Source organism: Mugil cephalus, chromosome 16 (genome assembly GCF_022458985.1).
Source record: "Mugil cephalus isolate CIBA_MC_2020 chromosome 16, CIBA_Mcephalus_1.1, whole genome shotgun sequence".
NCBI lineage: Eukaryota > Metazoa > Chordata > Actinopteri > Mugiliformes > Mugilidae > Mugil > Mugil cephalus.
The window spans coordinates 8,903,065-8,924,464 of NC_061785.1; the positions used below are offsets into that span (position 1 = coordinate 8,903,065).

A 21,400-nucleotide genomic window follows, 5' to 3' on the forward strand; every position below is an offset into this window, starting at 1 on the left:
TTTGATGTTGTTTGTAAATGAGGATAGTTGACTCCAATAGACTGACAAAGGGTTATTTTAACTTTAGCCAAGCTAACTATTTCCAGTCTTTGTGCTAAGCTAATTGTCTGTTTGTGGTAACTTTATACACAAGTTCATAACTCCTGACAACTTTGCTATTTACATTTTAAAATTTACAATTTGATGTTGTTTTTTAAATAAGGATAGTTGTCACTAACAAATTGCCCAAAGCTAAGCTAACTGGTTGTTTGTGATAACTTCCTGTATCTATAGTTTCATATCTCTTACATAGCAAAAGCTTGCTAGCATAGTTTGAATTTTACAATTTTTTTATGAGGTAGTTGTCACCAATTAATTGCCAACTTGTTTCAAACTTGAATTTTTATTCATTACCAAGCTACTGTATTAACTTTATACGGAGCTAGGCTAGATGTTGACACCTTTTTCTACACAGTATGCTGTGGTAGCTTCATATATGATTTTTATAATTTCTACCAATAAAACCACAATAGCATATCGCTTTACTTACAAAAACTGGAGAGTAAAATTGGACTCAAGAACATTCATGAACATTTTTGTGGTGAAATGCTACTTCCTGGATTTTCAGTTGCTGAACGAATGGGCAGTCTGCCACAGAAAATGTCCAAATGTTGTTTTAAAATCAGTAATGCATACATGTGTTTCCAGAAACGTCACTCTGTTCCTATAAGTGGTTATAGCTTTGAGTGTAAGTAAAGAAATAAATCGTGTGGCGACCTTTGGTATCAAAGAGTCAGTTTTACGGTCGTCTTTTTAGCGTCTCGTCTGCCTTTTATGTGTCTGTTGAAACCTGTAAACGAGAGAACAAAAAGTTCTGTGGTTGTTTTATCGGTGAATAAAAGTTTCTCCTCAAAGTGCGTCAGTGTGTGTATGTGTGTGTGTGTGTCTGTGTGTGAGCGGGGTAATTTCGAGGAGCCAGACAGTGCATGTGTGTGTGTGTGTGTCATATCAGAGACGTAGGCGACCGGATCACTGCAGCTTTCTATCCTCGTGGATCAAGCAGCTGTTCGGCAGCTGTGTGCACAAGTGTGAGAAAAATGCGTGCATCAGGAGAGGAAAGGGGGGAGTGTTTGTTAGAGAGTGTGTGTGTGTGTGTGTGTGTCAGGGATAGAAAAGCAGAGCAGTAATTTATGCTGCACCTCCGACCCCACAGCTCTTGGCTGCCTGTGTCTCTGCTGAGGTTTGCTGACGTGAGAAAAAAAAAAAAGCAGATCAGACCTCTGCCTCAGCTCGACAGAGGAAAGAGGTGGGAGGAGGACGAGGGCGGAGCAAGAAGCATTATGATTAAAATGTTTGTTTTTACGTGTACGGCTAACCACTGACCGTTGTTAGAGCAACAGAAATGGCATTTAGAAACTCAAAGTGGCATGTGAATGAATGCAGGTCTTGTAAAACCAAAGTGAGAAGCAGTTGATGACAAAACAGCTTTACCATTTAGTAGCTTTCAGGTGTAACACACAATCTTTGCCAGCAGATGCTGGCAAAGATTGTGCTTTAAGTTAATTAAAAACTATTTGGTATATATATATATTCCCGCCTGAAGGTTTAAAGGATTGTGTTTTTTAATATAGTAACCAAGAGTTGGTTAACAAGACTAAAAATTAAAGCTACTTCCAGTAATCCTTCGTCTTAGTTTAGCTCTAAGCTTTAGCAAAGGAAAACAGCTAGGCTAGCTTTCTGCATAAACCGAGCATAAAAGATAAGAATAGAGAGTTGTTTAGGTGAAGCTACCACAAGCAATTTATCAGACATTTAAGTAAAGGAGAGCAGCTAACCTAGCTATAGCCAAAGGGAATCAGGAAACATCTCATTTTGTTTGTTTAATGTTTAAACGGAAAAACTAAATATTGTGATGGTAACATGTTATATCTGGCTCATCTGATGTGAACAAAAATGGGATGGGATTAGTACTTAGCCTAGCTTAGCACAAAACCAAGAAAGGGAAACAGGTAGCTTAGCTGTGCCCAAAGCTAGTTCATGAACATGTAAAATGTAAAGTGTAAAGATTGTGGTTTAGAATAAAAAAAACTACCTCAATCACTGCCTGACATTAGTTCACATTATGCCACGTCTATTTAATGGGCATAACAGATGAGGTATATTTCTTGCTGGGGTTATTAGCAAGCCACTGGTTAGCTTAGCACACGTCCAAGCAAGGGGAAATGTCTAGGCTAGAGGCCAGGGTGACCAGATTTGAGTTTGAAATTATTTCATAGTTTGAGTTTGACAAATTTTGAGGTCTCAAAAAGAGGACATGTCTGGGAAAAAGAGGACGTCTGGTCACTCTGGTCTAGGCCAGATGGGTACAAAGCAACAAAACCAGCCGACAGCGTCACCCAAGCTGACTATTACCTGTCTTTGTGCTAAGCTAACTGGTTGTTTGAGGTAACTTAGACAACTTTGCTATTTACATTTTAAAATTGACAATTTGGTGTTGTTCTTAAATGAGGATAGATTGCTAAATGCTAACTGGTTGTTTGCGATAACTTCCTATATCTATAGTTTCATTACTCCTACATACCAAAAGCCTGCTAACATAGTTTAAATTTTACAATTTGTTATTTTTAAATTAGGTAGTTGTCACTAATTAATTACCATCTTGTTTCAAACTTAAGTTTTTATTTATTATCTGTTAGGCTGTTAACACCTTTCTAGACATTATGCTCACATATGATTTCATAATTGTGTCATTTTTATGTTTTTTTTTTTGTTTGTTTTTTTTGTGTTCTTGTCCATGAGTTGCCTGACAACTGGTTCAAGACAAGGAACCCCACGAAGTATGAAGAGCCAGAGTTGTTTTGGTTGGATTAATAAATACAGCTAATTAGTCTGACCAGGCTAGCTTTTTGCAGTCCTAGTGCTAAGGTAAGCTAATATCTAATGACTCTAGCTTTTAATATGTATTAACCCTTAATTTTTTTTTGTTTAATTTTCATGTAGAAAATCAAGATTAATTAATTTACCATATATGGTTCCTAGCCCTTAAATGTAAACATGTATTTTAGACTATTAGAACGTAGGTGCTGATTTGGGTACTTGTCAACATTATCACAACATTAGGCCAGTTCTTCTTCATGCTATGTAATAAACCAGTTATGCTCAGCGTTCATGCAGAGGTGTTTCTTGCAGACCACATTAGACCTGAGGATGACTACATGAAAACCACGTTTCTAAACCTCACTAAGAGGCACAGGGACACAAATACGGTTCCTTGCCCCATAAAGGGTTTTACAGGCTTAGCTAGGCTAGCAGTTTCCCTCTGTTTATACTCCTCAAGCAAAGCTAAGCTAACTGAAATGATATCAGCCCTCTAATGTTGGCTAGAAAGTGAATAATATATCAAGATTCAGCCGCAACCCTGTACCTTATATCCACTCTGTGGCTTCTTGTTCCTCACACAGACACACACACGTGAATCATCCCTGCTACGAATGGGATTGAGGCTCAAAGTGCTGGGTCGGGGAAAGCAGTAATGCAACAGCTTAACCAGGCTGAGACACACACACACACACACACACACACACACACACACACACGCGCACACACACACAGACGTCGTTTCTGATTGACTAGTCATCTCAAGACTTCGCTCTCCATCCTGTTTTCTCTCTGCAGGCCTCCACCCCCACAGACTCATGAGGCCTGTTCATACCGAGAGGACACAGAAACACTTATGGTTTGGTTTAAATTGGCTCGCCCTCTATAAATATATCCCTCAAAATACATACATACGAGCTCTAACAGGCTGAATATACAGAAATGTTCAACCAGGTCGATTACTGGCACATTTAAGAAGAGATTGTGAGTGAGACGACAGTGGGAGGAGGATGTCGCCTTTACTTTTTTTAAGGTCGTATGAAGAGTAAACGGATGACTGTGTGAACTGGAAAAAAAACAAATGCTGAGGTTCTGTTTATTGTGAGAAAATCCCATAAAATATCCAAAAAAAAGGAGTTTTTTTATATATATGTTTGAGAGGTACTGATTATTCACATTCACAGAAAAAAACAACTGATTGAATTCAAAGCAACTGAAGTGAATAATTCACAGATGAAACAGGGAAGAAACTAGATGCACATGTTTCACAACACAAATACGTCCCCCTGACAAAAGCGGACATTTAAATTAAATGGGAAGTGCTCATGTAATTCCCTATAAACCTGACATAGACACGTTCAATAGTGTCAAAGAAATAATCTGGCCTCAAATTCAACATTAATGTGACACCTCCCTCAGTCTCCGCTCCATAATTTGGCCTCGCAACTAAATGATGCAAAAACTGGCCCATGATATGACTGAAAACTTGAATATTAGTAAAAAAAAGGGACATTTTCTTGAGGAATACACTGGACAAGTCACTAGTAGACACTAGTACGGTCTGGTGTTATTTGGTTTTCACATTGTGTGTGTTAGCATGCTAACAATCGCTAATTACAGGCTAGGTGAAGCTGATGAATGTGCAGGTATTTGACTATAAATAAATCAAAGGAGTGCATGAATGTTAAGTGATCTGCAATTCATCCTGATGGAGAAATGGATGTCTGCAAAAAATACAGAACCACAGTCGTCGAAATATTTCAGTCTGGACCAAAGGTAGAAACTATTAAAAACACGTAAGCAATGCGTTTACCTACAACAGGTAACTTTAACCACTCTTCTTTCACTGCAAATGGTCAGTAGGACACCTAATGTGTATTAATCTGTTATTAAAAATAGCGATTTATCTTAAAAGTGAAGCTGCAAGCTAAGGAAATATCGAATTATTAAAAATAAATAAGTCGACATACTAGAGCACTTTATGGCGTTTTACATCTTTGATGGGAACAAACGATCAGGAGAGTATTTAACTACTAGCACGCTGTTGGTTTTGGGTATTTTATGGGATTTATTTGCATTAACAAAAATATAGAAAGTCACTCCCATTATGCTCAGAACAGACGTGAGATGACGGGAGATACAGAGTTGACAGCAGAGACCGGTTTAAAGTTGTTCGTTTATTTGGAACCTTCCTCCAAATCACGTCTGTAATTTTTCCATTTCACAAAATATTTACAAAAAAAGATACTTTCATGTTTTTTTTGTTTGTTTTGTTTCCTCTTTACGTCGGCCGTAGTCACGGCTCCTTTTTAGGATGACGAACCATTGCTTACATCTCGCTATTTCAGTCTTTTAGAAAAAGTCCACGAAAAAAAAAAAAAACTTCCCTCCCGCCTGTCGTTTCTTTCAGACACTCGTTTTTAAATCAGTTTTATTTCTCCATTGTTCTTCTTTTGAGTGCTTTTTAAAAAAACAAAAAACAAACAAAAAAAAACTCTTCCTTGCATGCTTTCAGCTGCAAACAGGAAGCCAAGAGCTTGTGTGCTTATTGAGAGGAAGTGACATCTTTGCCCTGCAGGAAGTACAATTACAGCATCATCAGATCGTCCAGATGCGTGATTGGTTTGGTTTGGTCTGTCCCCGTCTTTGCCTCTTTCTCTACAATCAAGGAGTCTCTTTAGACAAACCTGTAGATGTAACCAAATAACACAAACTCGTCACTAAATGGAAACAGTCTTTGTAAGAACAGGATTTTTTTTTTTTTTTTGTCCTTCAGCAGGAAGGGAGTGCCAGGAGTAAGGGCCAAATTAAAAAAAAACAAAACAAAACAAAAACAGAGGGTTAAATGGCCCTTCAGACCCTGCGGCTCCATTGTCCCTCTGTGGGTCGGCATCTGTAGTCCAGGCATAGCAAGGCGTCCACAAGTGCATTGTGGGTGTTCCATGGAAGAGCGTTTTGTGTTCAAGCTGTACGATCCATCCCTGAACTCAGCAAAGAAAGGAAGAAGTGCCATGGCGGTAGAAATTAACGACACGAAGGGGAGGGGGGGGGGACTCGGCCCCTCTTTAAAAAGGATCCTATCAAACAAAGTCGGCTACGTGGAGAAAAGTATGACTCTAATAACATAAGGCAATCGACCTCAGTATAACTGGAGAGTGATTATATCAGAGAGACGTGAGCTTAAAACTGGAGAGCTCAACACTGCACTGGTATTAACTCATTTCCCTTTAGCCTCGGCGGGAAGAAGGTTTGTCTAGTAAGAGTTCGTTGTCTACCAATCCGTCGTCTTCTACTCTATAAATAAAAAGATGCATCTCGACACCCGTGTGTGAAATGCCGAGTTGTGCCAGAGTGAGCAGCAGTATGCCTTTTAAACGTATAATACACTACATGAAACACTGAGCGAAAATAAAGGAAGAAAAGTAAAAAACAAAGAGATCAACCCTGCCCCCGAATGTGTGTACACGTTCTAGAAGTGTGTGTGCATGTGTGTGTGTGTGTGTGTGAGGATATAAACATTTATTTTAATGTGTGTATAGTATAGCGTTGAGTTTTTTTTTTTTTTTCCGGTTAATACGACAGTAAAAGGTGTGCTATTCGGATGCCTGTCTCTATATCCAAGTGTGTGTGTGTGTGTGTCTATGTTAACTGGTGACGTAGTGCTTTGTCGACGGCTGCCCGTACAGCCCGTAGAAATCTGCATGTCTGTGTGTCTGTGAGGCGTCTATCCAGTCCCTCACTGCCAAGCCCTGCATGGACGGGCCTCCGGAAGCCAGGCCGGGGGGAGGGGGGTAGTCTTGGGCGCTGACCCAAGGGAAGGAGCCGGAGCGCGGGTACGGAGGGTGGCTGCGGTGGCCCGACACGGAGGGCACCCCGGAGCAGTAGCAGTTATCCATCGTGCACACCAGGATCTTGCGGCCGCCGTACTGCGGGAGCACGGCCTGCTGGGAGGAGTGCGACGAGCCGCTGCCCCCCGGCGGAAAGTGCGACGAGCCGAACACGGAGCCCGAGTGGTGGTTGGCCAGCGAGCCGCTGCCGCTTCCCGTCCCGCCGCCCTCGCTGATGTGAGGCGGGCCGCACGGGCCGAGCGGCTGCTGATTGGTGGACTGGCCCTCTCCGGACCCGGAGCCGGAGCCCAGGTAGGGCTGCTTGGCTAACGACGAGGAGGAAGATGAGGAAGAGGAGGACGAGTCTTTGAAACCCGGAGCGGCGTTTTTTCCAGCGCTCCCGTTTCCCTCTGGGAAGGCAGTGGAATGTTTCCGTTTCTCCGCTCCAGAGCCGGAGCTCTGGCCGCTGGGGTACGCGGGGACGGACTGCAGGAAGGTCGAGGGAGGCGTGAGGGGAACTGAGAGGAGACAAGGCGGCAAGCGGTTAGTTTAAAACGGAAACACATCGGTGACAGGCGTGCGCCGATTTCGGTTCGTACCTTCAAGCGTTCTTTTCAAGCTCTTCTCCCGTTTCGATATCTCGGAAAGGAACAGTTTAGAGTTCAGATTCCCAACTTTGTAAGGAGGGAGGCTGCTGCCCACACATGCCTGAGACCTGCAACAAGCGCCAAGAGACGTGGAAAAAGTCAAGATCAGACATCTGCTCCCGAAAGCTTCACCTGCGTAATTTACAAACCCGGAGGCGCGACTCACCTGTCTGTGAGGATCTTAACCGGCTTGGTGTTTTTCATGAAGCTCAGTTCCTCCGCTTTACCGAAGGCCGTGTGGATGGAGCTCAGCAGCTTCTGGGCCTCGTGGCGCTGCTCCCCCAGAACCAAAACCTGGGCGGCGTTCTCCTGGCAGAAACGGGCCTGGGCCCGGTCCAGAGCCTCCAGCGTCCGGCCGAGATCCTCCTCCAGGAGCTGGTGCATCCGCTGGTACTGCAGGCGCACCTCCTCCTTCAGCTCACACACCCTGTCCTGCGGAGAAATAAACACAGACACACAAACATTAATCCACTCCAGAGTTTTCCATGCATTATATAACCGAGTGTGTGTGTGTGCGGCTGCCCACAGAGAAAGGTGCAAAACACATACCTCGACCACACACTTGTCAGAGTCCAGTTTGCAGAGCTGCTCCTCGATCTCCTGCACTCGCTCCTCCACGCGCTCCTGCTGCCTTAACAGGTTTTGCTGCGAGGGGGGGGAAGAAAAGAGAGGAGGTTTTAGCCTCTGGGAAGCCGTGACCTCGGTTAGCCGGCCGCTAGCATCCCCTCCCCGTGCCGGAGATATTAGAATCTGGGAGCCGGCTAATTTAGTCTCCATCCAACACACAAACCCTGCGGGGGAGGAGGCATGGAGGGGGATGCTGTCATAGCAACCAACAGCTATTTTGTGTTTGCATTAGTGAGCGAGGACTAATGTTGGGGGGGGTGGCTGTGTGGGGAGGGGAGGGGAGTGGGGTGGAAGCAAGCTGAGATAGATAAATGGGCATACGAAGCAGAAACAGCTCTCCCTTCAGTGAACCTCCTCTCCTTTAACCTGGGCTGCTCTTTTTTCTTTTCTTTTTTTTTTTAAAGACAAAGCAGCAGAGACGGCTCCGTCAGCTATGGCAATGTTTTGGCAACAGCGCTTGTTATTTCTGGGACCATGATGGCATGTGAACAACAGCGGGCGAAAAGCTCGGGCTGCAGCACTGAGACGTTCATCCGGCTCAGCTTGTGGCCAAAGTGAAGAGGGAGGGAGGGTGAAGAGGAAAAAAAAAAAAAAAAAAAAAAAAGGCGTAATAAAAAAAGCTCCATATGAGATCAACAATCCTTTGATTGAGCAGGAATGTCATTGACACAGATTCGGTAATCCTTCACGTTGTTAATATTTAATGTGAAATGTGTATAATCCTCGCGCACCACTTAATGACAACGAGGCGCAGATGATAAAAGAGAGAAAAATAATGTTTACGGCCGTGCTAGCACATCTGTGAGGCTTCACGGGGGCAAAATGCTGATTTGTGCTAAATGCTAGTATGCTAACATGCTAACAAAAAAAAAAGCGAGAACAGCTACGCCGCGCAGACGTAACGTTTCACAAAGCTAGCAGTGTGGTATGTTAGCTAGATTTCCGATTAATGAACTGAAATTGTCAATAAAATACTGCTGGACCCGCCAACGCTAATCTGAAGCTAAACCTCACAGTCCAGAGTCGATTCTGCGGGAAAACAAAATGCTAAACGCCGCCATAAAATTCGCAAAATACCAGCAAATTCATTTTTAATAACTGACTCGTACATTCAACAATAACAATCTGGATAAAATCCAACCAAACGTCTGACACACGCCTAGTAATGCTGCAAAAACAGCATAACTAGAAAGAAACAAAATATTCTTATGTTCAATCAAATCATCTTGTATTAAGAAAAAAAAAATCTGACGATGCGTTAAGCTTTTTTCCTTGACAAAAAAAGTCTTAAAATAAGCACAAAGCTCTTTGTTTCTTGACATTTCTTTGTTGCAATACTATGAGCCTTCGTCTGCACAGACTGCGTCATCACTTATTATTGAGGGTCAACTTAAGAGTAGCTTCGAGATTTTAAACTTCTCGGTTGAAGTTTGTCCAGAAATGCCACCGCGACACCAACTAGTCACTACTTGCACACGCGAGCTCACGCTAAACACGTTTTTAAACCTGTTTTGTGTTTGTGCCTTCGCTGCAGGCAGAAGCTGCCACTTCTTCTCGCACACAACACAACGTCAATTACAAACTGTCCCGTGTAAGTAATACGCACATAGCTTTGTCAATCGTCGGCGTCTCTCTGGACTTGTCCCTTTATCGGCGACGGACAGAAGAGAAACGGCGACACAATCGCATCAGTCCACGTCATCTGAGCGCCGCTCAGTTTGTTTTCCTTACAGCAAAAATGGGTCAGATTGTTCTGAGGACTATCCAGTTGCATCTGAAGCACAGGTCTCTGCAGAGGTACTGCAGGGGGGGTCGTAAAATATTTGGCTGATTGGACTTTTTTTTATATTTTTTTAATTTTAGTATGTTTTTAGCTATGCTTAAAGTTAAAACTGTCAAGAAAATAATTATATACATATATATAATTGACAGATAAACAAAATAACTGAGTCAGTTCAACTTTAAAAATAAGACAAATGTTGATAAACTGGCAGTCAGTGTGTAAAATGCAGCGTTGTGATTGGCACAGTAGCGATAGGGGGCGGGGCCTAAAGGGTACAAGAGGCTTAGATTGAACTAAAAAGAAATATTTGAACCTGTGTAATATTTGAATAGCTTAAAACTGAATGCAGAATGATAATAATGTATATTTATAAATGGCACTAGTTTAGCATAGAACACATATAGTAGGTAGGGGATCACTATTTAATCTACACTGTGTGAAAGATCTACGTGAAAATCCATGTTAAAAAAAGTCATAAAGATTCCTCCTTTGGGAGATCGTGAATGTCTGAACAACCATCCAACAGCCACTAACAATGGACCAGATTCCCTTTACAAAGGTCAATAATCAGTCGTTATTCTCAGGCAAACTGGTGTAAAACCATCGTCGTCGTCGTCATGCGTCGACGTCCGACGGCCACCGACTTTATCGTTGGTGATCAGCTGCTCGTGGAGCGCGATAGGAATGAAAACCTGCTCATACTCCTAGGCCTCAGCAGCACATGGCTGGGAATCACTGCCCTAGATATCACACACACACACTTATTCATACACACACACACACACAGTTGGCATGGTTAGATCCAGGACGGTGACCTGGTTGTGCTGACTGATTGAGTTAGGCTCCAAGCAGAATCCAGAGTGGGGAGGAGGGCGCTGGGGGTGGGGGGGCTAAATGCATGGGATACCTTTGGGGTGGGGTGGGGGGTGGGGGGTGGCGTAAAGAGGGGAGGGGGCTCTTTAGCTGTCATTTCACAACAACATCTTTTCCATCAGAGCCACCACAGCGGGGGCCAGAGGGAAGGTCGGCCCTCGCCAGAGGTGGCGGGCGGATGCTGCGAGGGAGGAGAATCTGGTTTGGGGGGGGCTGACGGAGGTGAAGAATTGAGGGGGGGTGTAGGTTGTAGGGTGGTGTGTATGTGTGAAAAAAGGGAAGTGGGGGGTCCACTCCGCGTGCCTTAAAACCACATTGGTGAGCCACACAGATGAGACCACACATCTTAGCTGGTGATCGAATTATACAACGGCCTCGAATCTGTTCGGGGAAGTGAAATGAATGGATTTATGAGCAGAAATATTTAAAATGGATCCTTTTTAAAAAAAAAATAAAATGTGACTTAATTACGAAAACACACTTAAACCATTTTTGCGTTTTTCTGCTGCAATGTCTGACATTTACACATTTACACATTATCACATATGATATATTAGCAATGAGCTAACAGAGTCCAGTGTCCGTGTCCAGGTCTGGTGAACGTATTTTAAGGTCTGGTGGACGACCTCTGCTACAAAACACACATATTATAATGTCACCGTGAGCGGAAATTGCTCGTCAATGAACTAATCCGTCATCACAATGAGCTTCAGTAAACTGTGAAGTTCTTATTGTTCTTCTTTTAAAACCCCGAAACTAAAAACCACAAATGTATTTATTTTTTTTTGATGAATGAATCAATATTTTTTTATGCCATTAATCAAGACGTGAATATGTTTTACTTCACAGCAAAAGGTTTAAGGTAACTTGTCATTACATCTTTAATTACAGTTGCTAGGGAACATTAATTGGCAGGAATATTAATTTATCACAGTTCTTTTTAGCAGCCAAACGTGAACGGCTGACGCTTTTCTTCGCCGCGTTTGATTCGCAAACTGCTTCTTCGTGTAGTTTCGGGACGGTTAGTCAGAGAAAACGTTTGGAATTAATTGATCAATAAAGGAAATGCTGCTCAGACTGCAGCCGTGTAATAGCGATACTGTTTCTGAATGACGTCAAACGCATCGTTGGTGTTTCTCTTGCGCGTACGTGCAGATAATAAACATCTGTACTGAGCTCGTCTGACGCCCAACGCGAACCTTTTGTACGTATTTTACGCCATTAAAGCCTCGTCTGCATCTTACTCGTCAAATCAAATAATAAACGTTGATCTCGCCAACAGCTGGAAATGCGAATGATTCTGGAGATCCCGGTTTTTAATCCCGCCCAGTCCCACCTGTTCATGTGCCCCCAGGTGACTGATTAACTATACATAAAGCTGAGTCATAGCATAACCGACACCTAAACATGGGTGTTGGGTGGACTGTATGAGTCAGTAAGTGCCTCATGGTTCTTCCTCTGACTGAACTGCCTGATCACATACACACACAGGGGGGGAGGAAAAACCAGTCCGCTGACCTTTTTTTTTTTTTTTTTTTTTTTTGCTGAACTGGAGACAGTGAGCTCTATAACCCCAGGAAGAGAAGAGGTTAATGAAGAACCCTGAGTGGACTGGGGAAAGGGGAAAAAAAAAAAAAAAATCAAGTGACGAATCACTTTAATCCCCCTTCCCCTTCACTCCACTCCAGCCCCCCTCCTCCACAACTGGCGATCCCTGAGCTCGGATGCACCTGTGCTGGGGAGATAAGGCCCTCTGAGGGCCCCTCATTGTTCCACCCTCGACTGCATTGTTTGTCATTCCAACAGATGAGAACGGAGGCTGGAATGGATCACAAACTGAGAAATGCGCGAGATTGACTGGAAACGCAACGGTTTCTTTGAGAGGGACCCTTACGGATTTTCAGTCCGACGACACATCAGAGCAGCTTCTCACCCAGAAATCTCCACTTCGGGCCTTTAAAACACGTCCTTTGTCCCGTTTGGTGTTTGCTCCCGCGGCTACAAAATGGATGAAAATGCCCTTTGGTCTGTGTGTGACGCCGTTATAAAACGCAGCTAGCCGACACGTATCGATCCCCCAGTGAATCGCAATTAAGGCTGTGGCTAATGATTACTTTCTTCATTAATGGCTCAAAAAAAAAAAAAAAAAAAAGCGAAAGAAAAATGTTCGCTGTGTCATCCTCTGAATGTCCTGTTTTGTCTGCGTGTTTGTGTTTTGTGCGGACTTTCGCTAATCGATTGCTCGACTGATGTTTCGCATCCGCACGCGAGAGGCCGGAATGAATTCTCACGGTTTGTGTCACATGAGAGTGAGCTGAGCAGAAACAAGAGGTGAACGGATGAGTGTGTGTGTTTGTGTGTGTGTTGTGTTTCTGCCGGCGTCTTACTCTTATGTCGTTGCGTCGCAGCTCCACGTCACTGACCGCGTGGCCGTGGCTGGGGTGGCACCGGGCGAAGCAGCAGTACTGGCACACCGCCGTCTGCTCGGCCTCGCAGTGGTACAGCCTGTACTCGTCGTGCTGCGGGCAGGTCCAGGCCTTCACCGCCTCCGCCTCCACCAGCAGGTGCCCCAGGGCCGAGCACGGCTGCTGCAGGTGCGTCTGGACGTGGGACTGGCAGCACGGGGCGTTGCAGCGCAGGCAGACCTTCGTCGCGGGCAGCGGCGGGCCCCGGCGGCACAGGATGCACTGCAGCGCCGGCGTGGTGGCCTTCTCCACGCTCAGGGCGTTGTACTTCTCCACTATGTTGGACAGTTTGTGGTTCTTCTCCAGGCTGGGCTTCTGCGTGTAAGCGTGATTGCACTCGGGGCAGCGGGCCAGCGCGGAGTCTTTGGCCCAGGCCTCGCTGATGCAGCCCCGGCAGAAGTTGTGCTTGCAGGGCAGCTGGATGGGGTCTGAGAACACGTGCAGGCAGATGGGGCAGATGAGCTCCTCTTCGAAACAGTTCCTCCACGTCTCAGCCATGTCAGAGGCCATCATGGTGCAGGCAGGCATACACTAACTGTCCCCCCCCCCCCCCTCCCACCCCACAACACAGCACTTCTCCCGGACCTCTAGGCCTCCGCGCGCCTCTCACAGGAAACCTGACACTCGCGAAAACGGGTCTTGAGAAAAAGATAAAAACGGACTCGTCCCCGAAAAGATCCGTCAGCGAGCGCGTCTCACCCCCGGCGGATGACGAGTATTGCTTATAGCTGCAGCAGCATGGAGGCAAGTTCCAGAAAGCTGACCGGAGAGCGCTATAGGGCGAGGATGACAACACCTTGGGTGATTTCACCACATGCACCAGGGGGCTGACGTTATGCAGATTACAGTAAACGGTGCTTTCCTTTCCTCTAAATCACACACCGAGCCTGCCTCCACGGTTTCTGTGTGTGTTTACAGGCCTGCAGGAAGCAAAGAGAAAGAAAAAAAAGAAAAACAGAAAAGCCTGTCTGCTACAGGTAAACGCAAACAAGGCACACAGAATTAAAATATCTACCAATGTGACCAGGAGGTGAATCAATCTCTGTGCAGCACATGAAAAAAAAAAGAAAAAGACACTTGATCCCTCTCTGCTGCCTGCCCAGGCCCCCTTACCTTGAGAGCTGCCTTCACTTAAACGCCGGATTATGATTGACCAATTCAGACCAACAAACGAAGCATGAAAGGCATGAGAAAGGACTGCTGGGAGTCCACACCCTGATTACTCTTCACACACACATACACACAACACACAAGCTTTTTTTTTTTTTTTCCTCCTTCTTCTTCTAATTTAAACCTGAATCTGTTTTTATAACCAAGGAGCCAAGGACGCTTGATTCGCTCAATAATCACAGCGCAGTGCTTTTGTCCGCTGAATCATAAATAACTAAACCCCACCAAGCAGCGATTTAATCACACGTAAAAGCCGGAGACGGGCGAGAAACGCAGTTTTTTTTTACTGGTCATGATGTAACAACGCGGGCACCTATCACGTTAAAAGAAAACGACATTTCTAATTTGAAGAATAACCTGCTATGTGGCACCAGCTCGCATATCTGTACACAAGGCCTCGGCGTTTCTTCTTCTTCTTCTTCTCCTCCTCCTTCTCCTTTTTTTTTTTTTTAACCCCCTCTCTTCCTCTCCTCCGCCACTTTTCTGTCGACAACAAATACCCTTTATAATCTCATTAAAACAGAAAATAATACCCGGGCCATCGTTTTCGAGGCTGTTTACTGCATAGTTAATCGTTTTTAATAGTCGAGTCCAGCTCCCTGCGCACAAAACAAAGAAGAGGCTTTAGGATCCGCAGGAATGTTGGCTGCTGTTGCAGAGTCGTTTGCTTTCCCCCCTCATCTATCAAATACCCCCTCACTTCAAGATTATTATTACTATTATTATTATTTATTATTACTACTACGAGCTGCGGCCTCTCTCTCTCTCTTTTTTTTTAATTTATTTATTTATTTTTTTTATTTAAACTTTGGTCTCCACCGTGTTCATCTCCTCAGCCTTTAGCCAACAGCATATTTATCTACTTCCTTATCTCGATTAAATAAATTACCTCAGACGTCACCTCACCATTTTCTAACATAGCTGAGCTACATGTAAACTCCTGTTTGTTTGTTTTGCACCGCAACGACCTTCGCTCCTGATATAAGCTGTGCTCATTATTTTATAAAAGCAGCCATGTTTATTTATATATATATATATATATATATATATTAACTGGTATAAAATACAAAATATACCCTCCTGGTCTTAAAGGGGACGTCGCGTTTTCTGTCCTTGTTAGGACTAGCTGTCATCAGCCATCTTGCAAATCCTCATTTTTTTTTTTAAATTCTTTCTTTTTTTAAAAAAAGGGAAAAGAAAAAGGGTAGATATCCGCCGTGGAAAAGGCTGTTTCACCAAAGCTGCTCTTCGATAGCTGACCTACACAGACACATCAACGCAAAGTCCCGTCTTTACGGAAAGGAAAAAACACGCCTTTTTTTTTTTTTTGTCGGTATTGTAGGTCCGAGAGAGAAGCTGGGACGAGGGTGTATTTCGAGGCCCGGTGAGTCCGATGTGGTTCATAAAAATCCAACACGGTTGTGAATAATAATGTGTGTTTTCTCTCTCTCTCTCCCCCCCTCTTTCTTTCTCTGTCTCTATCGGCCAGGCTTTAGAGACAGGAGGAATGCAGGCGAGCTGGACCACACCACAGTCAAGACGGACGACGCGACAAACGACTTCCGGCCGGGCTTTCAAAACAAAACAAAAAAACAAAACAAAACAAAAAAAATTAAACAAACAAAAAAAATATATATGTGTGTGGGTAGATAATTATAGCAGTAGAGATTCCGTGGGGAAAAACACACACACACACACATATATAAATATATACAATTAAATAGTGAGCTGGATATGTAAACCTACCTGCCTAAATAGATCGCCAGTGTGTAGTGTATATATTGATTTAGATATATAGTAAAGTCAACTCGGAGATAAAGAAAAAAGTAATTAGATGTTATTAGGATCAAATGAAGAGCTATATTTTGACATATTGAGTCATATTTAAACATAGTGCTATGTCAGGACCGGCTACCGTAATAGTTATAATCTGTGCGCAACACGCTAACTACCAGCGCTACCGTAATAACTGTTGTTGTAGTCTGCGCGCATATTTTTTTTCCCCCTCCTCATTTATAAAACGCTAAAATCGGGGGCGTTTTCATTTCATTCATTTTATGTTGCTAGCTAGCAATAAATATGTAAATATATAAATCTAGCGAGCTCAAAGAATCCAAATGTAATTTTAATTTAGCACAGAAATTTAGATGGAAAGATGGACCAAGCTACCTTATAGCTACAGGCAGGGTTTATTTTATTTTATTTTATTTTAATCTTGTGGTTCTTAAGAGTCGTTCTTTTATGTGTAACTAAGTTACTGTGACAAAGTAATTTCCCTTGTGGATCATTAAAGTCCATCTATCTCTATGTCTAAAGCATACCCAGTAGCTAACAGCGAGCTAATAGACAGCTTTAACTTATAGATATATATAGTTTTACTGCCAAATAACTTTAACTGATAGGAACAGAAGATAGATAGAAAGACAGGCCAAGCTGTCTTATAACTATCAATAGAGTTTCAGTGCAAAATCTTGTTAGCTACCAGAGAGCTAACATAAAGTTTTAACTCATAGCGATTTCCTGCTTGGTTTAATACTGCTTATGGCACGGCCAATGTTTTAAGTCTGAACCATTTTTAAATTGTGTATCTAAAAGAAGGGAAATAGAAGTTATCACATAATCAATCAATCAACTTTATTTATATAGCACATTTAAAAACCACAGGGGAAGCCAAAGTGCTTTACATTGGGACATAAAATAGGTTTAAGATTAAGATAAAAGGCATAAAAACACAAACACAAAATCACTTCAAAAAAACAGACAAACAAAACAAGCAAAGAAAACAGAATAAAAGAACAACGAAGCTTTTTAGCCAGTGACAGACAAAAATTAAGGTAAATTAAAGGCGAGGGAGTAAAAGTCAATTTTAGAAGAGATTTAAAAAAAAATAATAACAGCAGAACATTACAATAATACACTTTTTATAGGATTTTAGACGGCATAGTCTGATAAATACAAACATAAATATTTAAAACTGCATTTGAAACAAGAACACCCCTCTGTGACATATCATCCGCATATAGCTAACATGTTAGTCACACACAGATACACGGTATATACACATCTGGTGTTGCACTTGGTTTAGTTGGTGCAGGGCAAGTCTAATACAGATATAGAATAATTATTTATTTTCAATAATGTTGATAAAAAAAATATCTTTTCCGAGTTTGCCGTTTGTTTAGTGGGAGAATCCCGGTTTATATTTATGAATTTATAATTAAAAAAGCCTATCGCTTTTAGATTTAGAGTGAAAAAAAAAAAAAAAAAGACGATATGTTGCTGAGTTTTATTTTGAAGCTTCCTCTCAGAGCTTCCGGTCTCATCCGGGCTCTCTGCGGCTGCTTTCACGCAGCTTCTCGGCAACATCAGCCGCCCCCTCCCGCCTCCCCCTTTCCTCCCCCTTCCTCCCTCCAGCCCACCCTCCTTCCGGATCAACGCTACGGCCGTCACGTGACCTGTCACACAACTGATGTGTGTCACGTTTTAACCGGGAGGAGCTGAGGGATGAACCGGGGAGGAAGGGCCGGGAATCACACTTAAAGGGCTTACTGCGTTTGTTAATGGCCTGGACTCTGATCAGGCTCCTCCGGGGGTGAAAAAAAAAAAAAAAACTGCATGTGTGTGTGTTTCTCTATGTCACTGTTGAAGGAAAAATCTTTTTTTTACTACAGTTCTCTGATATTGCAACAAACACTAAAGGAGGACACTGGAGTAATGGAAGTTGATAAATCTGCTTTGGAAAATGCCCTGCATCCTGAATGTCATGCAAAATGTACTCAAAAGAAAAGTACTAGTAGTAGTAGTAGCAGCAGTGGAGGCTGGTTGGGGAAATTTGGTGAGTTGGCTAAGAAACGCATAATACTGATTAAATAGTTAAAGAAACATCACCTTCAATACACACAGTTACATCAATTGCAGGTACACTATATTTTTTCAGTGCTCTACATCAGTGGTTCTCAACTGGTCTGGCTTCACGATCCACCGTCACCTCTTAATGACAAGCCGGTACTCTTCACTTCAGTAACTTCAGCCTGTTTTAACAGACTCATCAGTGCTTTCAGAAAACAAAAAACTCAAACTACTAAGAAGTAGTCTCAAAAAGACACAAAATGTGTAGCTAATTACTAATTACTACTGCAGCAGTAATTAGTAGGGAATCAGTTTGTCAAAGCCACCATTTTTCAAGCACAACGGCAAAGAATATCCCTCTTTTTTCAAAATATGCAGTCTAACAATTGGATGCACGCAGTAGGTCTGTATTTGGGATGTATGATTGACAGCGATGCATTAAGTGCAATATATATATGTGTGTGTGTGTGTAACCCTGAAATGTAAACTGTATGTAGTATGTATACAATGGAAGTATTTATAAAAAAAAAGGTGAGGCTGGGCGGTTCAGTTCATACTGAATACTGGTATTTTCCCCCGTTATGATGTGAAGATGGAAAGGACCAAAAAATGAAGTGATAGAAAGAGAGTTTTTTAGGGTGAGTCCCCGAAAATGTTCCTAATTTATCTTTTTATGAATGAGGGGAAAAAATGACGGTATCCTGTCGCGCTGCTATTCACATTACAGACATAGCAGTTTAAATAAATCTGAATAAACAAAAGAAATGAAACTGAAATGTCCCTGTTTCTTCATTTCATTTAGATAACATTTAATTTTTTTTCTCTTAAACTCTTAAAGTGTAAATGTCCCCTCATTTCCACATCAGCAGGCAGTACTAACACAGTGCCATGCAAACCTGTTTTACCACTAGTGTGGTATTCTACAATATTTACTCATCATCACAGTAAAATAGTCCATCCTCAGTCAATCTACTGCATTACTTCTACTCTCAACCAGTAGAAAAAGTTGTGGTAAACACGTGATTATGCATGAAAAAAAAAAAAAGATGAAATATACCGTGATATACATTATTTTCGGTCCTACCGCTCAGCCCTACATGAGCCTGATTGTAAGAGTGCTTTTCACCCCTGCATATGTCTGACTAATTATTTCAAGTCAAACTTTTGCATAAAACTCCACTCTGATCTGAGACAGATAAGAAGTACAGGTTGCCATTTTCAAAATCAACAACTGTATTGTACATCTACATGTAGATGTACAAACCCCTGGGAAACCCCTCTAACTCCCTATATACATAACTGTTTATTTAGGGTGTATACACATCCTCATTTTTATTTATTTATTTTTTTAATAAATATCTCAGTTAAAAAACATTTTTATTGAATCACTTTTAAATTATACCACAGTATCATATCCTGTATACAAAGCTTTGCTGTCTTTAAGATGTTCGTCTTTGCAGTAAAAAGCAGCTCTGTCTGTCAAATGCTCGGAGTAGAGTGAGAAATAAAATATTTTGAGGTTCCTCACTTCCACTCAAAGCAATGTAATGTAATGTCTTTTAATACATTTTGGGGGTTTTGGGGGAGTTTTAATGTCTGGAAAACACCGTAGCCCTGCATAATAATGTTTCTATATTAGGCTGGTTCTCTTATGTAGATTTTTTACAGTTTAAAAGAGAGATAAACACACAGCAATGTGGATAAAAGAAACATTGTAAGAGCATGTAAATGACCAGAAAATAAGATTAGACACACCGGGTTCATGATCTGAGTCTTATATGCTTGTCGTGGCTCGATTAAACATTTTATTTAAACTCGTGGACGCTGGTAAAAAAAAAAAAAAAATGCATGTTATAACTTTATGGAGCCTAAGATGACGTTTCCAAATAGCTAAACCCCTCGTTTGATTTGTTTGCAGTAATAAAAAGGCCAGAATTACAGTCTTTCATCCACTGACCTGGACATACACACTTATCTCTGTAGTCGGCAGCTGGGAACATCATATCAGGAATAAAGGACATATCCTTGGCATCGTTGTGGTAATACCCACGACCACCACCCCTATTGGATAACATCATTATTAGGTTTTTATGATCGACGGTGAAGCAGCTGCACTGAAGGGATTTCTCCTCCGTCCTGCCTGATCTAATGTAACCTCATCCCTTTGGCACCGCGACAGTCGCTCACATTTAAAGCGATGAAATCTTTCCATTTTGTTCTAAATATGAAAATGTAAACCAGGAGCTGTGCCTGCCTCAAAGCTCGGATTGCGTTCACTTTTTTTTTTTTATTTAACAAAAAGAGGTTTGATCTCAAATATTTATAGCTTCGTATTTAGAGCTCAGTAGATATTCTTGACTGCTTTTCAGTGGAGTACAACGCAGAGGTCGACTTTGAGCTCTTCTAAATGTGTGAGATATTGGATTATGAAAGGATCTAAATACAGCTACAGCATTAAAACCATGCGGCCTAATGTTGTGTAGGTTTCATCTTGTGCTTCCAGGACGGTTGTGACTCATCAGGAAATGGACACGGGGCTTTCTGAGGGTGTCCTTTGGTGTGTGGGACCGAGACATTGGTAGTTGGAGTCTTTGGGTCACCACGCACCAGGACTGGACAACATGTTGGGCTATTTTGTTGTTATTTTTGCTGTTCCTAATTCGCTGACAGATTGTCCTGCAGGGCATTGTTGCTGTTGGCAGGCAGTGGGTCACGGGGCTATGGGGTAAGGGTGCCTGGTCTGGTCTAACATATAAAAGTAACCTCCACATGAATGTCAGAACCAAAGATTTCCCAGCAGAACATTGCACTGAAACAAAATTATTCACTTCAGCTTCTAGTGTTTTTTAATGTTGTAAGTACAATTTCATTCATTAGCAAAACAGTTCTCGATGTCTGCTGATGTTTAGTTAAGGCTACTGTGTACAATTAATGAAAGTCTGAATGGTTTTATGAGATCCAAATGATGTTCTTGTAAATGTAAGATACTGGAATCACTTCTAATGTCTGTAGATATATTACTGACCATCTATGAATTATGCTAACAGCTACATTCTGCTGTTGCTGCTAACTGGAACTAGCTCCTGTACTATATGAATGTTGTTCTTGTTTTGTAGACTGTTGTGAGGTGTTTTTTTTAGTTGTTGTTTGTGTTGCACGGTGTGTTTTAGGTAATTGTGTACTGCAGCGCAAAGATAATTGTGTTGGTTGTGGATTCCAGGAAGAATAGCAGCGGCCTTAGTCGATGCTAATGGAGGTCCAAATGAATGATAAATGAACGACAATGATTTACGTTGGCACAAC

General features: G+C 42.3%; 1 protein-coding gene across 1 annotated transcript; it reads right to left on the minus strand.

The window, feature by feature from the left end:
- Nucleotides 1–5,014: 5,014 nt before the first annotated feature.
- trim8b (tripartite motif containing 8b) lies at nucleotides 5,015–15,809 on the minus strand. Its single transcript, XM_047608756.1, has 5 exons — nucleotides 13,001–15,809; nucleotides 7,880–7,975; nucleotides 7,497–7,762; nucleotides 7,283–7,398; nucleotides 5,015–7,201 (listed from the first exon to the last, which is right to left on the minus strand). The coding sequence occupies exons 1-5, from the start codon at nucleotides 13,604–13,606 to the stop codon at nucleotides 6,501–6,503; spliced, it is 1,785 nt and encodes a 594-aa protein (XP_047464712.1). The 5' UTR covers nucleotides 13,607–15,809; the 3' UTR covers nucleotides 5,015–6,500.
- Nucleotides 15,810–21,400: the final 5,591 nt, after the last annotated feature.